Source organism: Ictalurus furcatus, chromosome 8 (genome assembly GCF_023375685.1).
Source record: "Ictalurus furcatus strain D&B chromosome 8, Billie_1.0, whole genome shotgun sequence".
In the NCBI taxonomy this organism is placed as follows: domain Eukaryota; kingdom Metazoa; phylum Chordata; class Actinopteri; order Siluriformes; family Ictaluridae; genus Ictalurus; species Ictalurus furcatus.
In genome coordinates, this window is record NC_071262.1 from 13,142,364 (window position 1) to 13,168,654 (window position 26,291).

Below are 26,291 nucleotides of genomic sequence, written 5' to 3' on the forward strand. Positions count from 1 at the left end.
AGAAATGTTCAACAGAAATGTTCAGCAGAAACATTTCTGCTGATGGGGTTTAAAAATGTTCAGTAGAAATGTTTCGTTCAGCAGAAATGTTCAATAAAAATGAAACTGGAAAAAAAAAAAAGAGGAGCTACTCTTGCTTTGGCAAAAACAAAGGATGTTTCTATTTTGTCTTTGCTATTGCTTTATCTGAGGTAGCTCACAGTTCCATAGCCATACTCACTTGTATCACAGAAATGAAGTTGACTTCTCCAAAATTTGTTGATTTCATACATCTTGGGATTAGGAAGTTGGACAGTTGTTTCCAGCCCACGAGCCATTTTTCCCAGAGACAGAGCTGGGTTTCCGGTATTGTCTCATCCCAACTACAACCTGACTTGCAGAGCTCCTGTAGAATCTGTTTTGCTTTTAATGTGAATGAGGTTAAAAACCCAAAGGGGTGATACAGTGAGTTTACAACAGAAAGAATATCTCTTCTGGTAGGAGTCTTCTGTTTAACATTGAGGTTGAATGTGAACCTGTCTTCTTCAGTATCCCACTCTACACGTAAGGCACGTTCAGCAGACAGCCTTTTACTGTCTAAATCCAGCTCTGGAACCGGATTTCCTTTCTCAGCTTCAGATAGTGAAGACAAGACTGTTTTGCTTTTACTGACCCATTTGGTCACCATGAGTCCACCTTTAGTACACACTTCTTTTAGATCTTTGGCCAGTTCACATGCTTGTTTTTCTGTTGCTACGGATTTCAGACAGTCGTTCACATAGAAGTTATGTTGGATGGTATTAATAACTTCTTTGCCATAGGCCTCTTCATTGTCATTTGCTGTTCGCTTTAGAGCAAATTTGGCACAGCTTGGTGAAAATATGGTGCCAAAGGGGAGGACTTTCATGCTGTATTCTTCCAGACTTGCTTAAAGGTTACCGTCTGGCCACCACAAGAACCTTAAAAAGCTGGCATGTTCTGGAAGGACTCTGACGATGGAACATATTTTGAATGTCTGCCATGAGCGCAGTCGGTTCCAGACGGAATCTTAAGAGGACCCCTATGAGGTTATTTGCCAAATCTGGTCCCTGGAGAAGCACTTCGGTAAGAGATATGTCCCTGAATGATGAAGTGCAATCAAACACTACATGTATAGTTTTCTTACGTTTGTGGTACACCCCACAATATGGTATGTACCAGACTTTTCCATCTGACTTGTCAAGCTGTTAATGGGGGATTGTTTCTGCATGTCCTTTTTGCAACATGTCCTTCATGAAACCACTGAATTCTCTATGGTAGGCTTCGTACTTTTTCAGCCTTTTCATCCTCTTAGGTAAAGAACATACTTTTGCAATGCCTTGTTATCCTCTGTTCTGATATTTGGCCAGTTCATTCCCCTCTCAATATAGGTGGTAGATAGTCTTATTTCATCACCAAAGTTCTCTTTGAGCAATTGCTTTACCATTGAGTAACCTCTTGTTGGATCAATGTGAAGGCAACTACGAACTAAATCTCTGGGTTGCCTAGATGTATACTGTTCAGGATAATAGAGTCGGTCTTTATTATCTTGAGTTTTACTTTCAGTTGAATGCCCAAATGTTCTCATAAAGGATATACAATTAATAGGATCACCATTAAAAACTGGAATCTCCCTGCTTGGGAGTAAAGCCAGGTTCTGCTGTCTGATTAGAATTTCAACCAAGTCATTTTGCTGTCCAGCTGTGGCATCATTATTATTATTATTATTATTATTATTATTATTACAGTTACATTTATATAACACTTGTCTAGACACTCAAAGCGCTTCACATAGTATGGGGGAATCTCCTCAACCACCACCAGTGTGTAGCATCCACCTGGATGATGCGAGAGCAGCCATAGTGCGCCAGAACGCCCACCACACACCAGCTCTTAGTGGAGAGGAGAGAGTGACGTAGCCATTTCAGAGATGGGAATTATTAGGGGACCATGATAGAGAAGGGCCAAAGGGGGACCTTCGCCAGGACACTGGAGTTATACCCCTACTCTTTTACGGTAAATGTCCTGGGATTTTTATAGACCATAGAGAGTCAGGACCTCGGTTTAATATCTCATCCGAAAGACGGTGCTGTTCTTACAGTACAGTGTCCCCGTCACTATACTGGGGCATTAGGCCCCACACAGACCACAGGGTGAGCACCCCCTGCTGGTCTCACTAATACCACTTCCAGCAGCAAAATTAGTTTTCCCATTCTGTTGAAATGAACAAAATGACTTGAAAAAAGATTCATTCATTTTGCTGAAGATCAAAGATACAAAAAAAAATTAACTTTTCCCACAATATTATAATTTTTTAGATGCACCTGTACCCCAGAGAAACATTACATGGTTAAAGGGAACAGCAGAGTTTGTAGGGACTGAGCATGAAAAATTTATATTTATTTTAATATATATATATATATATATATATATATATATATATATATATATATATATATATATATATATATATATAATAACTTTGGCACATATATTTTTGAGAGAAGATGATATCAATTAAAAAGAGGGTTTCTATTCAATGAAAATGACTTGTTTGTTAGAACAAAGAAATAGTGTCTATTGTTTCAGCAAGCTTGGGGACTAGACCCATCATTACTGGTTATGTGTAACCATTAAAACAGCGAAAACTGAGAGAAGATCAGGTTTATCGCAACTCTTGGGTAAACAGTGCTAATTCAAATTCCTCATTTTTAACAACAAACTTGTATAATAAAGCACGTCTGCAAACATTTTCCTGTAATCAGCATCACATGATTTCCAAAAAAAACCCAGATTAAAACTGCCTGTGTGTTAAATGTTGAAGAGAAGCGCAAATTTTATTAAACCACAAATACAAAAAAAAGAGGAAAATCTTTCAAAAACATCGACCATGTACTTTTCAAACTTCACTCCCACATACAATCAAGGCCAGGCTCTAGTTTTTTGTTTTATTTTAAATTCATGAACACTTTTTGTTCACTGTCCACCATCCTCTGGGACAGAAGCTCCTCGCATCTGTAGAGCCGACCAGCCTGAAGCAGCTGACGCACAAACCTTCTCATAATCACTTCAGCCTTCTACAATCCTCCGGAGAATATTACCAAGTCCACCTTTGGCAATCTGTAAAGGTGTCTTTTCATCCTTATTCTCAATGTAAATGCTGGCACCATGTTCGACTAAGAGCTTTGCAGCCTCTACTCGCTCCTCATCACATGCAAGATGGCTGGCAAAAAAAGAGAGACACCATTAGTATAGAAGTTCTGTCTCGGATGTGAAAGTGATATAGCAGAAGAAAATCTTTTGTATGCAAATGTGACAACACTCACAGAGGTGTGTTGCCCTCAGAGTCCTGAATATTAGTAGAAGCACTCTGTTTTAAGAGAAGTTGGATGAGACGATAGTTCCCCTTTGCTGAGGCTCGGTGTAGGGGTGTGGATTCTAGTTTATCTGTGGCATTAGGGTCAGCACCATTTTCCAGCAAAAGCACGGCTATCTGTTTTAAAAAAAAAAAGGAAAAAAAAAAAAGGCATGAATGTGTAAATGTTACACACCAGTACATATGTAGTAGACTTAGCTTATTTGATAAAACAACCTGGTTCCTACACTCATTGACCATTTTATCTTCTAAACCTACCATATAAGTGCAATGTGTAGATTTATAACTACTGACTATACCCCAGGTGTTATTGTGCATAATTTGTCAGTCTGTCTATCAATAAAAAGCGAACAGTATATTGTACACAGTGCCTGAAATCTCCAGCATGTCTTCTGGGTCCGATTCACTCATACTGCCAGCACACACACTACTGTGTCAGTGCTGTGCAGAGAAAGATTAAGTATCCAAATAATACCGGATCAGTGATGGTTCCTTTTCATGGATGTGATAGAGGAAAACTAACAAACTGTACATAATAAGAGATGGGATACAATCGGTAAGCATCTATATGATGAATGTATGATTAGATATGATTCACCATCTATATGGTGAATCTATATGGTGAACCAAATACAGTGCCAAATGATTGTAGGTACACGGTGTGTGTATCTAATAAATGGTATATATGCCATCCATCTATCCATTTTCCATACTGCTTATCCTACACAGGGTCCTGAGGAGCCTGGATCCTATCACAAGGCAGGGGACGCCCTGGACAGGGTGCCAACCCATCACAGGAGACAATCACACACATTCAAACACTACAGACAGTTTGGAAATACCAGTCAGCCTACAATGCATGTCTTTGGACTGGTGGAGGAATCCATAGTACCCAGAGGAAACCCCCAAAGCACTGAGAGAGCATACAAGCTCCGTGCACACACGCTGGAGGCGGGATTCGGACTCCCAACCCAGGAGGTGCGAAGCAAACCATTAACCACTTAATGAAAAAAAAAAAAATGAAAAAAAAAAAGAATAAAAACATTGAAATTTCTGAAGCTACCTCATATTTATCCTTTGATGCTGCATAATGTAATGGGGTGCAGCCATTTTGGTTGACTGAATTGAGTTGTGCTCCTCTGCCTATCAGAGATTTAACAATCTCCTCTCTTCCTGCAGAAGCTGCAATATGCAGAGGAGTCCAAGACGCCTGAAAATAAAAAGGTGTCACACAAACAACATGGTCAATAACTTCATACTAACACATTGCAATGGACAGGAGTGACAATGCAGCTGACTCACATCATCCTTAATATCCACCTCAACACCAAGATCCAAAAGAAACTGTACGATATGTGCATGTCCAGCTGAACATGCCCAGTGCAAAGCAGTCCTGTGGTCCTGTAAGGATAAACACAATCAGCAAGAAAGCAATCAGACTCTATCAATAATAACTACCTAGTAATATGAACTTATCAGAAAGGATTAGTGGCTAGCTATTTAGCTAACTACATCATGCTAAATATTTCACTAATATTCCCCACACACACCTGATCTGTTCTCGCTGCCAGACTTCTGTCAGACAAAATACATTTTTTCAGTTGCTCAATTTTGCCCGTGTAGGCCAAATTACAGATCTCTAAATTGGACACAGAGCCCTCCATAATAACGTCCCACAATATTCCCGTAGTGTTCACAGCGGATGTTACACTCAAACGTATCCGGTATGGAAACTTTCAAGATTTCAAATTTAAAGTATTGTTAAACCATGAAAAAAAACAAAAAACAAAAAAAGATATTTTAATGAACACCACTGTCTATACAGATACATAACTGGCATAAAGTTGGCGTGACGTTGGACGTTCAATATTCACAGATATGCGGAAATTAAGGGACCGTCTCTAAAGTTACATACGACATTGTTATACACGATTCTAACTTCAATAGCATTTGCAGGGAATGACTTACAATCATATAAACCACTGGAAAGTGTTCATCTACTTGTCAACTATAACGCACACCTTTTTAGATTTTTGATATTTATTAAAATAAGCTATTAAATCACATGTAAATTTTATATGAATTTCACGAAATTCAGAATGGGCCCATACACAAAATATACCATAATTTAAAGCTGAATAGCATTTGAAGGCAATGATGTACAGTCACACATCCAACTGGAAAGTGTTTATCTAGTTGCCAGCTATAACGTACACCTTTTAGGTTTTTGATATTTAGTAAAAAAATTATTTTTGATCTTTTGTTCTTAGACAATCCAATGCTATTTTCAAGTGGTGGTGAATAAGAGAGACCAGGGACACAGGATTTTTTATAGTGATCACTACACAGAGAGTGTTATACTTCATGAACGAGATGAAGTACGGCGAAACAGTCTCTCAAAGGTAAAGATTATCTTTATCTTTAATTATCTTTAATAATTCAATTCAATTCAATTTTATTTGTATAGCACTTTTAACAATGGACATTGTCTCAAAGCAGTTTTACAGAAACAAACACAGTATACAGATTTTAAGTATGTGAATTTACCCATAATAGTTTAAGACAGTTACATAACAATGAAATGTCATAAGTTTTTTATTTTATTTAATTTTTTTAATTTCAGGTGGACTTTGATGACTATGAAGGAATGATAAGTTTCCTGTATGTCATTGGGAATCATTGGATATTTTTGGTGAATACATTTTATAGTCCTTTTTTAATATACATGAGACACTGTTATATTACTCTATTCTACAGAGGATGTTCATAATTTGGTTGGCTTGAAAAATCACATTGAATAAATGTTCAGATGAGCCAAGACTATTCAAACACCTACCGCCAAAATTCAAATATAAACTAACCCGTACAAGGGTTTCAAACCAACCCGGACTTTTGCAAACCAACCTCAAAGTTTTTCTACAAACTTTGTTTTGTAGTTTCATTCTAGTTTCATCTATTTTTTTTTTTAAATCTTGCACAGTATCTCCATTCAGCATCCAGCCAGGTGTTTGTGGTAGACCTAGCAGGACATGATGAAGAAGCAAAATCCATGCATGCAGCCCCTAGATTTCAGTAATATTTTTAGCTTGTTATATACTGTACTTACAAAGATGGGTTACAAATTAGAAAAAAAGCATGACTGCTTAGCCCCTAGTGTGAAGAGGCCCATTTCTTTTTGATGTGTTTTCTTGTCACAGGGTATTGAATGGTATTGAATGTATTGTATTGTGAATTTAATTGTTTATTGAATGTACAGGGTATTGAATGATATGCTGTGTCTTTTTCTATCACCGGATCTTTAGTAAATTAAACAAAACATTTGATTTTGGACCAAACTGTCAGCGCTCTCCAGTATCATCTTGAAAATGTAAAAATGTAGAAATATATTTAGAAAATATTATGTTCTATCCCGCCTGTTGGTGTTCCAGAGACTTGGCATAGATCTTGCAGATCCTTAACGATTATTTTCGTAAGAATAAAATGACAGGCTTCGAGTCTTTTACATTGTGTAAGTATACTAGTCTTCTCATAAGTTACAGTTGACTTACATAAGACTTACAGTTGGTTGTGTGACTGTACATCATTTCCTTCAAATGCTATTGAGCTTTAAATGATGGTATATTTTGTGTATGACCCCATTCTGAAGTGAAATTCATATAAAATTTACACATGATTTAATAGCTTATTTTAACAAATATCAAAAATCTAAAAGGTGTGCCTTATAGCTGACAACTAGATGAACACTTTACAGTTGGTTGTGTGACATCATTCCCTTCAAATGCTATTGAGCTTTGCATGGTGGTATATTTTGTGTATGAGCCCATGCAGTAATAAAATACATGGCAATTTTTTATATATATATATATATATATATATATATATATATATATATATATATATATATATATATATATATATATGATTAAATAGTTTATTTTGTTAAATATCAAAACTATAAAAGGTGTGCATTTTAGCTGACACCTACATGAACACTTTACAGTTGGTTGTGTGACTGTAAGTCATTCCCTTGAAATGCTATTGAAGTTAGAAATGTGTTTAAGAATTTCGTATGTAACTTTAGAGACGGTCCCTTAATTTCCGCATATCTGCGAATATTGAATATCGAACGTCCAACGTCACACCAACTTTATGCCCGTACATAACTTGCATGTAACCTTAAATATACAATGTCATCGTCAGTTACTGCATTAATTAAAAAAAAAAAAAAAAAAAAAAAGCTGCCCATAATAATTTGGCGAAGACAAGTGGGAACTAAAATATCGAGAGGAAGACTGTACGGACAACGTTTACGGGAACACACATTTGAGAGATTTCTCCAAGGAGCAGCGGGTTTGGTGTGTGTTTTGGTACAGGAAGAAAAATAATATAACCCATTGTGTGTAACTGTTTAAAATTGGATTTTATTATGCGCTGGGCTGGCTAGATTAGTCGGATTTATTTGAGTAAGTACATCTTGAGAGAATAAAGACACAGAGAGAAGTTCACGGCGTGAATCCATCATTTCATCATGGCTTCAACAATCGTAAGTTTAATCTTTCCCCCCTCTCAAGGGCGACTAATTAGGAAACTAATAACGTCCAGTTTTATTCTACTAACCGATATTAAACTGATTTCCCCCCAATCTACAGGACTTCAGGACTCACGTGGATCAGTCGTGCAGATACTCCGAGGAGTTTGTCAACATTTACTATGACTGCATGGACAAAAAAAGAAGAGTGCGTATAATACATAATACATATTCATATTCATATTTAAATCGTAGTAGACGAGGATTAGGGGTGCTGCAGTGCGACATTTTCACGGTAGTGTAACTAGACTAAAATATCACGGTTTCGTGGTATCATGATATTATTACTATTTGATTCATAACAATAATTAAAAAAAAAAAAACACAAGAGCTGGTGGTTAAAATAAAAGTTTATTACGACATTTTTATATAAAAGTCTCTCCCTGTGTGTGTGTGTGTGTGTGTGTGTGTGTGTGTGTGTGTATAATTAAAAAAAAAACAACAACAATGCAACAAAAAGTCAAATTCCCCACTTGTTCTTTCTTAGGAAGATATTTTTAAAGGGATAAATGAAAATTCTGTCATCAATTACTCACCCTCATGTTTCAAACCCATAAGACTTTTGTTCATCTTCGGAACACAAATGAAGACATTTTTAATGAAACTGAGGAGATTTCTGTCGCTTCCATTTACAGTCCATGTAACCAAAACTTTAAAGCTCCAAAAAGTTCATAAAAGGCATTGTAAAAGTAATCTGTGTGACTCCAGTGGTTTAATCCCAATTTTATGAAGTGATACGAATGATTTGTGCACACAAAAAAACTTTGATTAAGTTATTATTCACAAATGATCTTCTCTTCTGCATTGATCTCTGCGTCAGAGAGAACCATGACCCATGCGTGTTTTGTTGATGTGAAAGCGGACAAAGAAACGCAAGTCCTCCTCTCTGTCGAAATCTGCAGACATCTTTGTTGCAAAGATTGTTCTATGTAATTCAGTTTGTATAGTGTCGCTCTTCCTCTGCTGTAAACAGTGCAGCGCTTCCGAGTCGTGCTGTATCACAAGAGCGGGCAAATTTGACATAGAGGAGGACGCTCTCGCGTCAACACAATACACGTGGGTTGTGGTACTCTCATGAATGTGTGTCGGAGATCTATGCGGGAGTGACGATATTGTGCGAATAACGACTTGATTTGAGTTTTTTTGTGTGCACAAACCAATCGTATTGCTTCATAAAATTGGGTACAGTTTAGTACTTCTAAAACTTACAGTCAAAACTAGGATAGTTAATTCTGGACAGCAATGCTGTGCATTTTCTAACCATTGTAATTGATAAAATTCTGAACATACTAGCTTACACCGCTGCCACTACTGGCCCTTAACCCTCAACTGCTCAGTTGTATAAATTAGATAAATGTATATCGATCTGGATAAGGCCATTGATAATAGCCATGTACATTCAGTACACTTATGGCATTTGTGTCCCCAACAAGGAGAAACTGAGGTACTGCACTATGATTTAAGGGGAGCACAGAAGGGGAGATGGTTGTGGAATTTTTGGGGAGTCATAGTAGGACACAAAACTGATGAAAACCACTGTAGTAAGGAATTGAATTTGGTTAGGAAAAAAGGAACAGGGAGACAGTAATAGAAGGGAATGTGTTATAATCAGTATTTTGATACTGATTATCAAAAGTCTGGGGATCAATCGCTGTGAATCACTGTGACAACACTCATGTGGATCATCATCAATCTCGTATGTATGACGTAAAATGCCTTATGCCTGTTTCAGAACCTGACAAGGCTCTACCTGGATAAAGCCACACTGGTGTGGAACGGGAATAATGTTTCGGGACAGGATGCGCTTGGAGAATTTTTTGAGTCTCTTCCCTCAAGTGAATTTCAGGTGCACACACTCGACTGCCAGCCTGTCCATGGTAGGTGCATTTTATATATATGGCATCGTTACAGGGCATCTTGCTTTCATCTGCTATCTTGGTCATTATTTCTGTTGCTAAGTGACCTGTACCATAACTCAGTACTTGTGTTAAATTCAGTTGCTTTTTTTGGCCAGGTATCAAACATAAAAAAAACCCAACTTAGTCATGTGAGTGGAGCTAGAAATAATGCTGACAATGTATTGGTCAAACGTGGTTGTGACTTGAAGTAGACATAATTTTGATAAAAACCCTAGCTGCAATCACTTTTTTCTTGGACAGTATAGCAGAGTAGTGTCTGATGACAATTCCATTACGTATAGCCGACTTCGCTTGGCTGATTTTTGCCTTTTCATGGAAAAATAGATGCAGAGTAAAATGTCGATCAGAACTCAACACTCATATCTGTTGTTGCTGCTGGTTTATAGTTTTTATTGCTAACACTAGTGTCATGTGGAAAATAATGTCACTCACAGACAACCTTGAGAGAACTCGTCCAACATTAACAGATGGAAACAGACGCAGGTAGTAATCCAGAGAGCAGATCATTCTGGATTGTGTCATACTGCAATATCAGGAGCTGTTATATTCTTGATAAATACGCTCGCCAGCCACTTTAATAGGAACTCTTGTACCCCCATACAATGTATCCACCTGGTCTTGTTTCTATTAAAGTTGCCAGTAAGTGTAAGTAGCTTTTTGGAGGTCTGTACACAAGAGCACAAAGGAGCAGGCTGTGAAAATTCAGTTTGAACGATTGTATGTGTAGCATTCAGTAGGTAATTTGTTTAACCAGAGTGTTGAAAACTTTTATTTCCATATTTCAGAACAAGCGACTCAAGGCCAGACAACATTGCTGGTGGTCACTGCGGGCACGGTCAAGTTCGACGGGAGCAAACAGAGATATTTTAACCAGAATTTCCTGTTAACGGCTCAGGCGTCCCCGAACAGCGACCAGCCAGTGTGGAAAATCGCAAGTGACTGTTTTCGCTTCCAAGACTGGGCAAGCTGATTGATCGTGACTTCCATGTCCTGTTTGTATGATTAAAAAAAGGCCAATGTGGAAGATCTGAGTTACTGTTACTTCCACGGCTAGTGTAACTTTTTTTTTAAGCGTGTTGTAAATTAAAGATATGATACAAAATCACACAGTGGACAGCATGTACTATGTAGAAAACAATTTAATTATCACAATGTATATTACATACAGAATGTGGTTCACAAAATTGAATAAATAAGAGTGTCATGAAACATTCAAGCAAATGCATGGGATCCTCTAACGTTCATTTCGAACGGTCCATTACAAAGAATTAAGCTGGGACCCTGAGGTTTGATGGAAAGTCTTTCAAGTTTTAAAATTAATTCATTTTTTATGTGTTTTATTAATATCATATCCCTTCAGAAGGGTGAACACACAATCCCAGTCCATTTCAAACAACATAGTCTTTGTTGGTACAGTGGCTGCTCTTTAAATAATGTCAACACATTTAACACACTTAAATTAAATAAACAGTGCAAACAATCAATACGTTTTTCAATAGCAATTAAATATTTTGTAAGGTGATTGGTGTCTAATCTTCAAATGGAATTCTGCATTTTTTTTGAAGCTGCAACTCAAATAAATTATAGTGCAAAAAAAGTAGGCTGTGTATACTAAACTGGCACAACAAGCGATTGCAACAGTATTTAAACAGAAAATATGTCCAAAGACAAAAGTATAATCTAAACTCTCAGTCAGTAATTTCTAGTCACTAAATACTGTCAAATATATTCAACAGACTGCTATGGGAACTGGTTAAACATTGTGAGCTTCAGCAATTGTTTTTACAGATAAATATGTTTCAAATGCTTTCCCTTCATAACTGCTGGCTATGATTTTACAGTCCTGAGTCCTTCCAAAAGTACAAGGTCATTCAATAAATTAGCACAATATTAACATTTGAAGAACCACTTAATGCAAGCAAAACGAAGCACAGCCAAAAAATCTGAAATTCACACACAAAGAAAGATAATCGGTCAGTCATGGAGCCATTGCAAATCCTTTCGAGTACATCAGTGGATGTGCGTAGTTCCTAACAGGAGCGCTCTGCTATTGAAAAAGACTGCTCAGAAGGCACAAAGAGGTCACCATACGCTGCTCACTTCAGAAAGGAAGCACAGCCTAGCTCTCTGTAAAGTGACAACCTCGTCTCGTATCTAACGACTGGTTTTTGCCTTCAGATTCTTTACACAAGTGTACTAGAAAGATGAAAATACAAACCAATCTTTTTTTTTTTTTTTTTTTTTTACAAAAATACAAACAGCTAAAGATGATGGCATTTTAAAAGCAATTATATGGTTGAGAACCTGCACGAATCAGTTTTTAAGTGAAAGCATTTCTGTTTTGTAAATTTGAATGTCCCTTTAACCGAGTCTTGTGCAACACGTCTAAGTGAACTAACTATTCTACAGCAAAGAGACTAAAGCTCTGGATAGACTGTTACAAATCTGCTGATATTATCTACAGTATTATGACCAATAGTTTGGAAACAGAACAGCACAGTAGATTCTCAGGATGTGTGTGTGTGTGCCACACTAAGCGATGATGTGTACTGTATACAACATATGCAGCATGAGCTGAATGGCAGCAGAGTGATGACGGTTTATAGTATTTGGCTGTTTTTTTATTTGCGGCCATACATTCGCTCAATGTCATTGAGATAGTGATTCTTCAGCTCCTTCCTCTTCAGTTTAAACGCGTCTGTGACCAAGCCGGTTTCAGGAGTCCATGGTTCTGGGCTCAGGTGGACTTTTACTGGGATCTCAAAGCGCTGCAGTTTAACTACAATCACACAAAAATAACATGATTAACATAATTGAATGGGAAGGAATAAACAGAAGAAGAAAATTCTCTACAGGGTGTCCCAGGAGTAATAGTGTAGTTACTGAAACAATCTACAGTGTCTTCAATTTCATTATTACTACTATTATCATTATTATTATCTAAAATATCAATTGCTTTTTTTATTTGATGATGTGAGCCATGACTCACTGTGCGTCAACAGTGGTTTATTGTCAAATCAATTTTTTTTTTATTACATTTTATATTATTCTGCACCAAGAACAATAAACAAAAAAATAAACAAAAAAAAAAAAGAAAAGATTTTTTTTTTTTTTGGTTTCACCCCATTTGCCTCTTGTATGAAGCAAACACTACAGTTGTGACAGATAGGTGTACATGGTGCAGGTGCTAAAAACAGTATACATATTAAGATTTTGTGCAGAAATAGTTGTTACAAGGTTTCCTCCATGTCTTTGAACCAAACACAGCTGAATATGTACTAAACGAAAGCAGGAGCACAACAGTGAGAGTAAAGGGAATGTGGGAATGTGTGCAACTTAGCACTGGCTGTAATAAATTCCATGGAAGAAAAACTATGTCACTGTTCTCTGTAAAATTAAAGAATCTCTCAATTCTCTGTCTTCCATATTCTAAATCGACAAAGGAAAATTGACAAGATTACATAATTTACTGTACATACTGTACACTGACAGGTAATAATAATAATAATACTTAAAGTGTGCTTATCCTGAAGAGTGATTAATTAGTTCGTCTTCATGGGGAGATTTTCACTTATGATATATCTACATGGTCAGAGGCCACTGAATTATTTATATTAAAGCATATCGGAATTTCAAGGTAGAACTAAGCAGAGCCTCTATTATCAACAGCACAAAGTCATGTAAACGCCTTTTGTAAAACAGAAAAATAAGAGCGAGGCATGCTGCAGTTTTGAAAATTGTTCACTTCTCCACACCACTATATCTGGAACACACTGTACAGGGTGATGTGATTCTTTGAATTGGTAAAGAAAAAAAAAAAATGTTAGTGCTTGCAAAATTATTTTTTAAAAAAATCAATAATAATAATAATAATAATAATAATAATAATAATAATAATAATAAAACATACTTGAAGTGGCAACTTCTTTAATTTCCTTCAGGACTTCCATCTCCATAACTGGATGGTTGCAGATGTCCATCCATGAGCCTTCGATACCCTTCTGATGAGCCAGAGCAGTCAGCTTCTTCTGGTTTGGTACCACAAAGCTGATCACATAGTTCTGATCACTGGAGAACAAAGAGGAAAAAATGCAGCGTATAAACTGTGACTCTGTTACTGCTAAATGAGCAACTCTGTTTTTCACATTTCACACTGCTTGTGCAGTTGTTTAACTAACCCACCTGTTGGCGTATGCGCAGATGTTTTCAATGAGGGAGCAGTTCTTCAGTGCTGACTCAACTTTGCCCAAAGACACATACTCTCCAGCCTGCAGTTTCACAAGGTCCTTCTTACGATCTAATTATTAGAGGTACAAAAATGACCAATGAAATGGGTACAAGAGAAAATACATCACTGAGAAATGCTAATAACCAATAGTGTCTAAGAACAGTTAACACTTGTGTAATGGGCTACTGTACATTAGCACTACCACCCATTACTGTTGAGCAACAACATCATTTTTGGACAAATGAGCCTTTATCCATTGTAAACGCTAGTGTAGACACACACCCACAATCTGCAGACAGCCATCAGGGTGAATCTCTCCTATATCTCCAGTGCAGAACCAACGCTGTCCATTTTCATCCACAAAGTATTCGTCACTGGTCATGTTGTCAAACTTGTAGTAGCCCATGGTCACATTTGGACCTCCAATTAAAACCTCTCCTCGTGGATGAGGTTTGTCCAGCTTTGTATAGCCACCTGGAAGGAAGAGAATACATTTTACTTTAGGACCTTCATGAACATTTTTTCAGTACAACATTTTCCACACTCCTAAACTCATTAGAGGCTTTATAATGAATTACGTGCTGAACCACACTGGGATAAACAGGACAGGTATGTTCATCCAGATCATCCACTGACCTTCTGCCCAGTCTCGGACTTTAACTTCACAGCAAATGAGAGGAGCCCCGACTCTTCCTGTGCTATAGTCCGTCACTGCAAGCCAAGACAAACAGAGGCGTGAGTCACATTAGAACAAGTTCAACAGTTTAATAAAAAATTAAAAAAAAACAAAAAAAACATTGGAGAGTAGTATTCTGGCATGTGGGTTATACCTTTCCGGAAGAAAGTACATTATTTTGCGATGTACAGACAGAGGCCGGGGGGATGGGGCGGGGGGTGGGGGTGGTATTGCAGACGCACCCCTCCTTCATTCAAACTAATCCTTAGTGGACATTGCACAGCTTACAAAATGTCAGAACTGATGTACTGCTCAAAGTACAGGACATTCATCGCTTGATGTGTATTGTTTTGGGAACGTAATGGTGCACAATGACCATATGCCCAACAAAACATTAAAAATGAAAATAAACATGAGAGCTGTGTGTCATGTAACTATGTCAATATGGAGCCTGAGCAACTGGCTGTGGTGGTTGTTTCTGCACTAATTTTTTTTTTTTTTTTTTACAAAAACAAGAAAAAGGAGAAATAAGAGAACATGGAGGAAGGATTGGTTAGGGAGACGTAGGTGGCAAGGATTATCTGTTCTGCAAAGAGAACGGGAGGTATCGTGCGAATAATCATAGGTATTTTTATACTGTGTGTTGCCAGGAATCAGGTTGTGTTAGGTGTTATTATTTTGGCTCTTCTATTTAAACAATCATTTAGGTATCTGGGTGGTGGGGGATGAGGGTGATTTTGTAGAGCCTCAATATTAGGCTGTGACAAGAAAATCGGGGCTATAATTATGTATTGTGCATTCAGCAAAATGTATATAAATAAAATATCCATAATATCCAATAAAATAGCCATCTTTTCAGACCTTTTGTTTTTCTAGGACTGTACTATTCAAAAGTGAGTCCAACTTTCATCAGTTATGAAAAATATTATATAAAATATAACATATTTTGTTACTCACTTGATATATTTTCCAAGAATCTTTGTTAAAACTAAAAATTATAGCTGTTTGAGAAACACTATTTTTATAAGTTTATTTTTTATTCGATTTGCATAACATTTGCTAAATTAGCAGAGATATATATTTTATTCAGATGATATCTCGATCACAGTGTAGTAACAACACTTAACCCTGACTTAATGCACACGTTCAGGCTCTAATTGTTCTATTATGCTTCTAACTTAGTGAATTATAATTGACAATAACTGCATTTGTTTTGCTAACAGATTAATATACACATATAAAGTGGTTGTGTGTCTCATTCTCCCTGTCATGATCTTCTCACCCTCAGTGATCGTTCCTGCTCCACAGGTCTCGGTGAGGCCGTAGCCCTGACCGACAGGGCAGCAGAAACAGATGTTCATGAAGCGCTGCGTGGAAGAGGACAGAGGAGCCCCTCCTGACAGCATCATTCGCACATGTCCTCCCAACAGAGCCCTCACCTTCTTAAACATCCTACACACACACACACACACACACATATATATATATAGAATCACCATAAATCTGAATCAACATAGAAACATTTCTTACAATGTCACACAAATATCCATGAGCTCTTACATGTTGCAAAGGGGAGCATCATAGCCATTCTTGATCTGTTCCAGCTTGTAGTTGTAGGCCAGGTTGAACAGGGTCCTCTGCACAACATTCATCTCCTGCACTTTATTCATGACATTTTTCTTGATGCGGTCCATTATTTCCTAGTGGATAAAATGTATGTGTTTAATGGATAATGATAAGGATGATGATGACCATAAAGTTAAACTGAGGTAATAATTACAAAATATAGTAGGACTTACTGGTACAGCCGCCATCAGCGTTGGCTTTAGGACAGTGCAGTCGCCCTTACTGCCCTTTTTAATTTTTGTAGACTACAGAAAAGAAATAAATAATAAGCCACTATTAGCTACATTAATCTCTTGAGCCAATTCATCAACTTGCATACTAGATCCCGTACCTACATGTTTGTTTAAACAGATTTGTCCAGGAGTAATTGAACCACTTTTAAATATAATCAATTCTTCCCTAAGCACTGGCTATGTACCTAAATCACTTAAATTAGCAGTTATTAAACCCTTGATTAAAAAACCTGATCTTGACCCGTCTCAATTGTCCAGCTATAGACCAATATCAAATCTCCCCTTCATCTCTAAGATTTTAGAAAAGGTTGTAGCAAAGCAGTTATGCTCGTACTTAGATAGGAATAACATTCATGAAATGTATCAGTCAGGATTTAGACCTCATCATAGCACAGAGACAGTGTTAGTTAAAGTAGTAAATGACCTTCTACTGACCTACGATCAGGGTTGTGTCTCGCTGCTTGTGTTACTCGACCTTAGTGCAGCTTTTGATACTATAGATCATACTATTCTCCTTGATAGATTAGAAAATGTTGTTGGTATTAAGGGAACAGTCCTCTCCCGGCTCAGGTCTTATCTGACCGATCGTCATCAGTTCGTAGATGTAAATGGTGATTTCTCCGTGCGTACTGAGGTTACTTTTGGAGTTCCACAGGGTTCTGTTTTAGGCCCACTGCTCTTTACTTTATATATGCTACCCCTAGGTCAAATTATTCGTAAACATGGAATTAGCTTCCACTGTTATGCTGATGATACACAGTTGTATGTTTCAGCGAAGCCAGAGGACAGACAGAAGCTTAGTAAAGTTGAGGATTGTGTAAAGGACATTAGACGTTGGATGTTAACTAACTTCCTTCTACTTAATTCTGATAAAACAGAAATACTTTTATTAGGCCCACGTGTAGCTAGAAGTAATCTTTCTGATCACATGGTTACTCTGGATGGTCTTTCTGTTTCATCATGTGCAGCAGTTAAAGACCTTGGAGTGATTATTGACTCCAGCCTATCATTTGATGCTCATGTAGATAATATTACTAGGATAGCTTTCTTTCATCTCAGAAATATTTCTAAAATAAGAAACATATTGTCACTACATGATGCGGAAATACTAGTTCATGCATTCGTCACCTCTAGATTAGATTACTGTAATGCCTTACTGTCTGGATGTTCCAGTAGGAATATAAATAAGCTCCAGTTAGTCCACAATGCAGCTGCTAGAGTCCTAACTAGAACTATTAGATACGACCATATCACACCGATATTATCAATACTGCATTGGCTCCCAGTAAAATCTCGCATTAACTATAAAATACTTTTATTAACCTATAAAGCACTAAACGGTCTCGCGCCACAATATCTAAGCGACCTTTTGGTTTTATATGATCCGCCACGCCTACTTAGATCAAAAGATGCAGGCTATTTGACGGTACCTCGAATAGTGAAGGCTACAGCAGGGGGAAGAGCTTTCTCTTATAGAGCCCCACAGTTATGGAACAGTCTTCCTATTAGTGTTCGGGACTCAGACACAGTCTCAGTGTTTAAGTCTAGGCTTAAAACGTATTTGTTTACTCAAGCCTACCCTGACTAGATTCTGTTCTACTACTTCGCAGTCATAATAATCTTTTGCTCCCTCTCTCCTTTCGCCGAGCCCCACACGAATTTATGGAGATACTAGAGATCCAGATCCTTTCTGCCTCTGGATGGAGCTCAAATCTTCTCTAATTCCAGACTGCTGAGACTATGGCTGCTCCTAAGGCCATACAGACTTCATATAAATCCATAATGAACTTTTTCACACTATCTGTTGTTACGCAGATGAGGATGGGTTCCCTTCTGAGTCGGGTTCCTCTCAAGGTTTCTTCCTCTTAAAACATCTTAGGGAGTTTTTCCTTGCCACCGTCGCCACTCAGTGGCTTGCTCAGTTGGGATAAATTCACACCTTTAATATCTGTATACCATGTTGATATTTCTGTAAAGCTGCTTTGAGACAATGTCTATTGTAAAAAGCGCTATAGAAATAAAATTGAATTGAACTATTAAAATAGTTATTATTATTATTACAGCCTTACTTCAAATGATTTTTTTTTTTGTTAAATCGCAGGTTACAGATTAGTTCTTTATGTTTGAGGCTGTGTTACCTGATCAGAGAGTGTCTGTGGGGAGGAGTAACCAATCCTGCAGCCGTAGGCTACGCACGAGATCTCCGCAGTCATCTCCAGCACATGGGCCAGGGGCAAATAAGCTATGTACGTGTCCATGGAGCTATAAAAACACAAAGTCACTTTCAAACGAAACTGTACTGACTCGGTATGAGTATATGCAAGGCCAAGTATTGTACATTCTACTCACCCTAGGCCTGGGATCCTCTCACACTGGCCTGTCATGCCTGCAATGAGATTGCTATGGACAATCACGACTCCTTTGGGTCGTCCTGTGGAGCCACTGGTGTACATGATGACAGCCAAGTCTGACGGGACGGGTTTGACTATCTCCCTATTCACTGCAACGTAAAACAAACATTGTTTTTTTTTCTCTGAATGACAGTAAGTGGGTTGATATACACTGGCTTAAACACAAATTACTACAAAACTCAAATAAATGTACCTTGAAAAATTCTGTGAGATACAGAAATACATACTAATACAATTGAAAAAAAAATTACATGTATAAATTTTCAACTGTAAAAAAAAATAAATCTTATAGACATATAAAATTGTATATAAAAAGAGCAAAGAGCAGGTTGTTTACTCTCTTTAAATCTAGAGACTGTTGTGTGTGAAATTCCCAGGAGATCAGCAGCTTCTGAAATACACAAACCAGCCCATCTGGCACCAACAATCATGCCCCATGCCACGGTTAAAGTCACAGAGATCACACTTTCTCCCCATGCTGATGTTTGGTGTGAACATTAACCGAAGCTCTTGACCTGTATCTGCATGATTTTATGTGTTGTGCTGCTGCCACATGATTGGCTGTTTGGATAACTGCATAAATGAGCAGGTGTACAGGTATTCCTAATAAAGTGGACAGCGAGTGCATATAACAGTGAGCACGCATTAGTAATTGAATGCTGAGAGAGAAAATACATTTCCGACATTTCCAAGTAAAGGTCGTTGATTGGAATTAGTTATATTAACCTTACAAATTGGACTCTGATATTTACTTTAGTAAATGAACACACATTTAACCTTCACCTGCACTCATTTCTGCCATTGGGTTTAGGTTAGCAGAGGTTTTTTTTTTCCTACAATGCACTACATGGCTGTGATTTCCTCTCCTGTGTATACACTTCTCTTCTTCCATGTAGGAGAGAAATGGAGTGAGAGACACCAATACTCTAATAAGTAATTACTATTTCCTTGGTTATAGCAGCATGGATTCTCATTGGTAGATCTTGCAAGTTGTGGGTAATGTATTACCTCACCAGCACTTTGGTGAATAAATACCATTTCTAAAAAAAACTGACTGTTGGCTTCTACGGGCCAGAATACTATCAATAGATCATGAGTTTTACACTAATAATTACACAAATTTGCTATGGCAAAAATGCTTCAAGTCTTCAAGAACCTGACTGTTTAGCTCCATACATGGTCATGATGTGCTCTGGGAAAATATTAAGAGTAGGTACTACAGCATCTTCATACAATACAAGTGATAAAAACATGCCATTTAAGCAGTATCTTTAATAGAGAGCATGAGGGCAGCTGAGCGCACTGAGCACAGAGCTGTTTCAGTTAGTATTGCCGTTAGAAACGAGCACAATGCAGGAGAGCTCATTTCTGCGAGCACTGAGACACGTGCTCTCACCAGAGTCTATACTTTGCTCATGAGTCAAAGTTAAATTCATGGTTACTCATTTCGGTATCAGTGTAGGTATCGGTATCTACATGTAACAAAAAGAAGAAAGAAGAAGAAAGAAAAAAAAGCACAGATGCATCCTTCTCTAAAACATTACTACCCTTCAAACATATACGTATTAAATGTGTGATTTGAGAGTATAGTGATTGATTTGAAATTTAGCCAAAGAAAGATGTATAATATACAGAGATGCCAACATTGCTAAAACTCTCGGCATGTCTAAATATACTGTATGATGCTTTAGAAAATAGTTAAAGTCTATACTTAAAGTAACTGTTTTGTTGCCCAAATTGCACTTACAGTTTTCAGGCTTTGCTCCGAGCTCCTTTACAGACTGCATGCTGTGAATCTGAATGTTCTCTGGATAGTCTGCAGTGTTGAGGCTCTTGTTGTCCACGTAAACGATGTGCCTCAGGTTGGGGATTTGAGGAAGGACACCCTGCACAATAATAATACAACATCATATAGTGTGTTTTGCTGTAGAATATACTGTAAAAAGGGGTTAACATCACATCAAGGCAGAATCCAGAACTAATTTTATTCATAAAAAAAAGTTGTGTATGTGAAGTTTCTGTGCATGAGACAATAATCAGAGAGAGAAGAGAATAATTCACCTTTAACTTGGTTTCCAGAAGCTCCATACTAGTTACCAAGTGAGTCACCCCACATTCATTTAGACCAAAGGCCACAGCGTCTTCTCCAAGAGTTGCATAAAATGTGACCACTGTAGCAATTATATAAAGCATGACCAGTATGTCAATAATTCTTAAATAAATAAAGCACAATGAAACAAGACAATTCAGTCAGTAACAGGACTGTCTTCTCCTTTCTAGCAATTTCTTGCACTGTGTTTTAACTCAGGGCAACAGTCTGTTATATTTCTTGCAAAATTTGCACGAGAGAGAATAAATGTACTCCTTACATGGGAAATTGCGTCTGAAGCAGCTCTGAGCTGTGATCATCCACTCAGCACGCGTCTCACAGAATATAGCAATGGTGTTTTTTGGCTGCTGGCCCAGTGCTGCCAAGCCACTGCCAAAGAGAGTAACTTCAACATCCAGCTCATTATACGTCATCCACTTGTAATCCCCCAAGATCAGCTATAAGTTAAAAAGAAAAAAGTTCTCTTAGCCAACTACAACTGAAAACTAGAGACAGGACTGATCCAATACCCAGATTAGGTATATTAGAGTCAGATTAGAGTCATTTATTATATTTATTCTTTATTATAATTATTTGCGTTGTAGATCAGCGTTTAACTGAATAAAAAAAACTGCAGTTTTGTGGAAATTATGTTTTTCCTGTCCTTTTTTTTCTTAAGTATAGTACTTCCGAAATATATATTTTTTCATCTAAAAAAATTGATCAGTATCGTTAGTGGAATTTTTTTTAATCTATCAATATCATTAATGGAAAATATTTTTAAAATCTGAAAAAAAAAATCAGTATCATTATTGGAATAAAATCTATCAATAATGTTATTGGAAAAGAAATTTTTAAAAAATCTATCAGTATCATTATTGGAAAAAAAAAATCTATCAGTGTTGTATTGGAAAATCCAAAAACATTAAAAAAATCTATCAGTATTGTATTGGGGAAATAAATAAATAAATAAACAAACAAATCTATTAGTATCGTTATTGGAAAACAAAAATAGTATTATGCCAGCTCTTTAGGTAGCTGGAGCCTTTCTGAAAGACGGTTATGACATTTGATGCCTGTAGACGTGACCAAGATAATGCGTGTGTGTGTGTAAACATCTACCTTTTTGAAGACCTTGCCACCTGGCTGGGTTTCATTCTCTTCACTCAGAACTGCTCGTGTTCCCAGGCAGTGCGACGCCCCAAAGCGCTGCACTGCATGATCGAACAGTTTGTCCAATGTGTCTTTTCCAGGGAAGTCCATCAGGGCCAGGGAGTTGAAGTGGTCCACAGAGCGATAGGGTCCCTCAATCTGACCTTTGGTAGATTTAGCCTTGAGCCGCTTGGCATGGACTATCTTCTCCTTGGCCCCCGACAGGATATACCAGGGAAGGAAGCTCAGCACTGAATACAGCCATACCAGCATGTGGACTGGGAGGAGGAGGACATTGCTAAGGTCCATTTTCATGGACATGGTCATGGGTGTTTAGAGACTGAGGTGGTCAAAATCTGAGTGAGTTTTCTTTAGTACGCTGATACTATGTAAGTCATGTGGTTGTGCAGTTGCCGTGCCTCACTTCCTCTTTTCTTTAAAATTTGACCTAACAAAGACAGAACCACAAAGCAGACAAATAAAAAAAAATGAGAAAAAGTGAGTACAGTGAAGCTTCCTGACACTTTGCTTCAGTGACAGTCTGGGCATTGTGTTCTGGTTAATCATCAGTCACGTGTGTCTTGTTAAAGATGCATCGCAGAGCACTGAAAACAAAGAGCATCCAAGTCTATGCAAATAAAACCATCACATCATAAAGATGATTATACAGTGATGAGCTGCAGGCTATCATGACCTCAGAACAGGCTCAGAACATGGTGAGCTGATAAGATTGTTTACTCAACAAAATTGTGCAGTTAATTAAATACAAAAAAAACTTCCACAGACACATTTTTCTCTATTAAAGCAAGCCATCCTTGTAATTGTACAGTTAAATAATTTAATATTCTAATGTTAACTCTGTAATATATATATATATATATATATATATATATATATATATATATATATATATATATATTTATTAGGGATGCACCGAAATGAAAATTCTTGGCCAAAGCCGAATATAATGAAAACTTGGCCGAAAGCCGAAGGCCGAATACCAAACACGTTTTTTCGTGTTGTTTCCATTTATTTTGCCATTTTTTCACCATTGTATAAATTAAATAGTCAAAATGTGCTTTTTACTATATTGTCTTGCTTTTCAATGAAAAAAAATCAATTACAAAAACTACAATTTCAAAATATTTATTTAACACTGAACATTTTTTTTCATTCCAGCAGGCATAGGCTACCAACAAGGCACAATATAACTTTAAATAAATAAATGAATAAAATAAAAATATTTTGATGTGGTCATCTTTGAGCCCCGCTTGAATAGCCTATGTTAGGCCTATAACTGACTGCTGAAAGAATGGAACACTCTGAAGAATACAACTAAAAAGTGCATTAAAAAGTGCATTGACAAGAATGCAAAAATGGTTCTATTCGGTTCTATACGGCTGATTATATTGGGGATATATACCGCTCGCGTGCCTGTACACCTCGCGGAGTATTATAGTAGATACTGGATTTGTCTGCCTACCCTTAAATAAATACGTCTTTACCTGCTTCCGTACTCTACTCCCTTACGTCTCGCGACGTGACAGAAATAAAACAAACGCACAGTAAACATCCGACGCGCACGTAGCTCGTGCATGCGCGCGCTCCATCATCGAGGTCGTGACATTAGCGCGTCTAACTCTGGTTATCAGGCTATTTGGTCGCGTCATCAAACACGTCATTGTTCGGCCTTTTCACTTATTACGAATAATTTCGGTTGCCGAACATTCGGTGCATCCCTAATATTATATATAGTTTGATATACGTGCTTCCATTGTTATATTCAAAAATATTAAAATGCACTTGCAGAGCATTTGTAGCAGAACTACAATAAACGTACACAGCACTGGCACGAACTGACAAAGGTCGTTTTCATATTTTTTGCATACAACAAACGCATTTTTACAAAGAATTACTAAACCATTCATACACAGTCACAGTAGGTACCGATAATGAAAATGAAATGATAATAAAAAAAATGAATGATCCACCAAAAACATCTCCGTTTACGGTTTTTTTTTTTTTTTTTTTTAAACAATTTCCCTTAGGGATAGATATGCATGTATGTATGTATCTATCGATCGTTATAACTATTTAAACTTTAACTCTTCCCTAAATGTTTTAGGACACTGTGTGGTCATTTCAGATATTGCGATCCATCGAAAACAGGAGTCCCTATCTTTAGGGTTTTTTTTTTCTAAGAAGCACAGAACACTACACTGCCTTTCGCTCCTATTTTGTCTTTTCTTATATTGTCTAACGCCTCTTGCTGCTGCTGTAACACAGGAATTTTCCTCCTGGGATTATTAAGGCACCGTCTTATCTTATCTTCCATCAAAAACCCAACGGTTATCCATGACTATATTAAAATGTCCTAAACCTTAAACATTTTGTTCTAAGCTGCAATAAATAATTCATCAGAGACCATTTCTGTACATGCACTGTTACAGAAATCTGAGCTGTAATATATCCAAGATGCATACCTTCATGAATATTACATCAGATGAGAAACAAATGGAAAAAAAAATGAACAAGACTGAAAAAGAGGATATGAAGGAAAAAATCTGACATTTTTATATGCTCTTGTGCATGTTTAATTAACCCTGTTTCACCTGGTCAGAGCAGTGAGGAAGCGTGAGCTTGAGAGCCAATGATGTGACACTCCTGAGCTCACCCCACACTGATCACATCCACCAATACGCTCGCAGACACACATTCATCCGGATTTACAGGCTCAAACTTGGATCCCATTCCACTCACTGTAGGTTAATAAGGTTTATTATTTAAAGCCATCTCTTCCAGCCAGGAATCAATGCCATGTTGGCACAATTCAAGGACAAAGATCATACCATGGAGCTTTAAATGGGTGTAATGCTCCCATCAGAAACATTATTTATCAGCACACCCATATTTAACAAATTGCAAAATGCATAACGTTATTTAGGAATGGAGCAAATGACTTCCGTTATGACTCAGTGGCTCTGTCATGCCATGGTGTGGTCTGTCAGGACGTGCTGAGATAGCAATCATTTCACAAGTGAAACATGCTGTGAGCACACTATAACTACAGTGAAGACTTTCAGCATGGCTCTGTCTCATGGACAAGCACAAACATACCACCACCATCATCATCATCATCATCATCATCATCACCACCATCACCACCACCACCATCATCATCATCATCACCATCACCACCATCACCACCACATGAGTGCCGCGCCACGCTTCCTGTATTTCCGCCTCTCATAGTGGAAAACTATCATTTATCATTATCATTTGAGTAAAATAGCAATAAATAAAGTGTTTTCCAGATCCACATCAACAAGCATCTGACATTTTAGCCGGTAAATCTCCTTCCTAGCTTGTAAATGCGACACATTAAGTCGCTTCCTCGTCCACAAAAAAACCCCACAAAACTGCTTCAGTATTTATATTTGAGTAAATATTGAGTCTCCTTCAGGTTGTTACATGACTAATATATTGTAGTTTATAGTATATTCTATTTTAAACGAGTCACTGTATTACATTACCTTCAGTTGGTTACAGCAGCCTCAGTCAGTACCGGTTCTTCAGACTCACGTTTGTCAGAATGACCGAGAGTTACCTCTCAACGTCCTAGCAAAACCCGGAAATCTGACGTCACCTGACTCCATATTTTTCAGCCAATCAGCAAGACGTCGTGCGGCTCAGCGTCGACTTGCTCATTTGTTTCGCTTTGAATGCGTCCGCTTTACTGACGCATTTCCAACTATTTATGACTTAAATCTTAAAAGTTGAAAAAACATTAATGAGACGTTGTGTGAACGTCACTGTTTAAGGACATCCTAGAAGATGACACCATGGCTGACTCAGCACTGCCAGATCACCTTCAAATAAACACAGTAGATTGCTATACATAATTCATTAATTCAATCAGGGAGGGATTCCTAAACCTATCTTGGACACACTGGGCACTAAGCAGGAACACACTCATAAAAGGACACCAGTTTACAG

The 26,291-nt window shown here is 37.5% G+C and overlaps 3 protein-coding genes across 4 annotated transcripts; 1 reads left to right on the plus strand and 2 right to left on the minus strand.

Moving 5' to 3' along the window:
* Nucleotides 1-2,804: 2,804 nt before the first annotated feature.
* On the minus strand, nucleotides 2,805-5,330 carry psmd10 (proteasome 26S subunit, non-ATPase 10). Its single transcript, XM_053631860.1, has 5 exons — nucleotides 4,924-5,330; nucleotides 4,676-4,774; nucleotides 4,437-4,583; nucleotides 3,324-3,490; nucleotides 2,805-3,220 (listed from the first exon to the last, which is right to left on the minus strand). The coding sequence occupies exons 1-5, from the start codon at nucleotides 5,035-5,037 to the stop codon at nucleotides 3,067-3,069; spliced, it is 681 nt and encodes a 226-aa protein (XP_053487835.1). The 5' UTR covers nucleotides 5,038-5,330; the 3' UTR covers nucleotides 2,805-3,066.
* Nucleotides 5,331-7,502: 2,172 nt separating this feature from the next.
* Nucleotides 7,503-12,138, plus strand: nxt2 (nuclear transport factor 2-like export factor 2). Its single transcript, XM_053630901.1, has 4 exons — nucleotides 7,503-7,916; nucleotides 8,023-8,109; nucleotides 9,694-9,838; nucleotides 10,666-12,138. Exons 1-4 carry the CDS (start codon nucleotides 7,902-7,904, stop codon nucleotides 10,848-10,850), a joined length of 432 nt encoding a protein of 143 aa, XP_053486876.1. The 5' UTR covers nucleotides 7,503-7,901; the 3' UTR covers nucleotides 10,851-12,138.
* On the minus strand, nucleotides 11,002-25,920 carry acsl4a (acyl-CoA synthetase long chain family member 4a). Of its 2 annotated transcripts, none has more exons than XM_053630899.1 (15): nucleotides 25,829-25,920; nucleotides 22,266-22,743; nucleotides 21,424-21,601; nucleotides 21,116-21,225; nucleotides 20,802-20,940; nucleotides 18,993-19,143; nucleotides 18,782-18,905; nucleotides 16,584-16,655; nucleotides 16,345-16,484; nucleotides 16,067-16,236; nucleotides 14,745-14,819; nucleotides 14,391-14,582; nucleotides 14,063-14,177; nucleotides 13,791-13,948; nucleotides 11,002-12,659 (listed from the first exon to the last, which is right to left on the minus strand). In XM_053630899.1, exons 2-15 carry the CDS (start codon nucleotides 22,620-22,622, stop codon nucleotides 12,502-12,504), a joined length of 2,139 nt encoding a protein of 712 aa, XP_053486874.1. In that variant the 5' UTR covers nucleotides 22,623-22,743; nucleotides 25,829-25,920; the 3' UTR covers nucleotides 11,002-12,501. The 2 variants fall into 2 exon arrangements, with proteins under 2 accessions (XP_053486874.1, XP_053486875.1); XM_053630900.1 differs by lacking the exon at nucleotides 25,829-25,920 and adding an exon at nucleotides 23,801-25,470.
* Nucleotides 25,921-26,291: the final 371 nt, after the last annotated feature.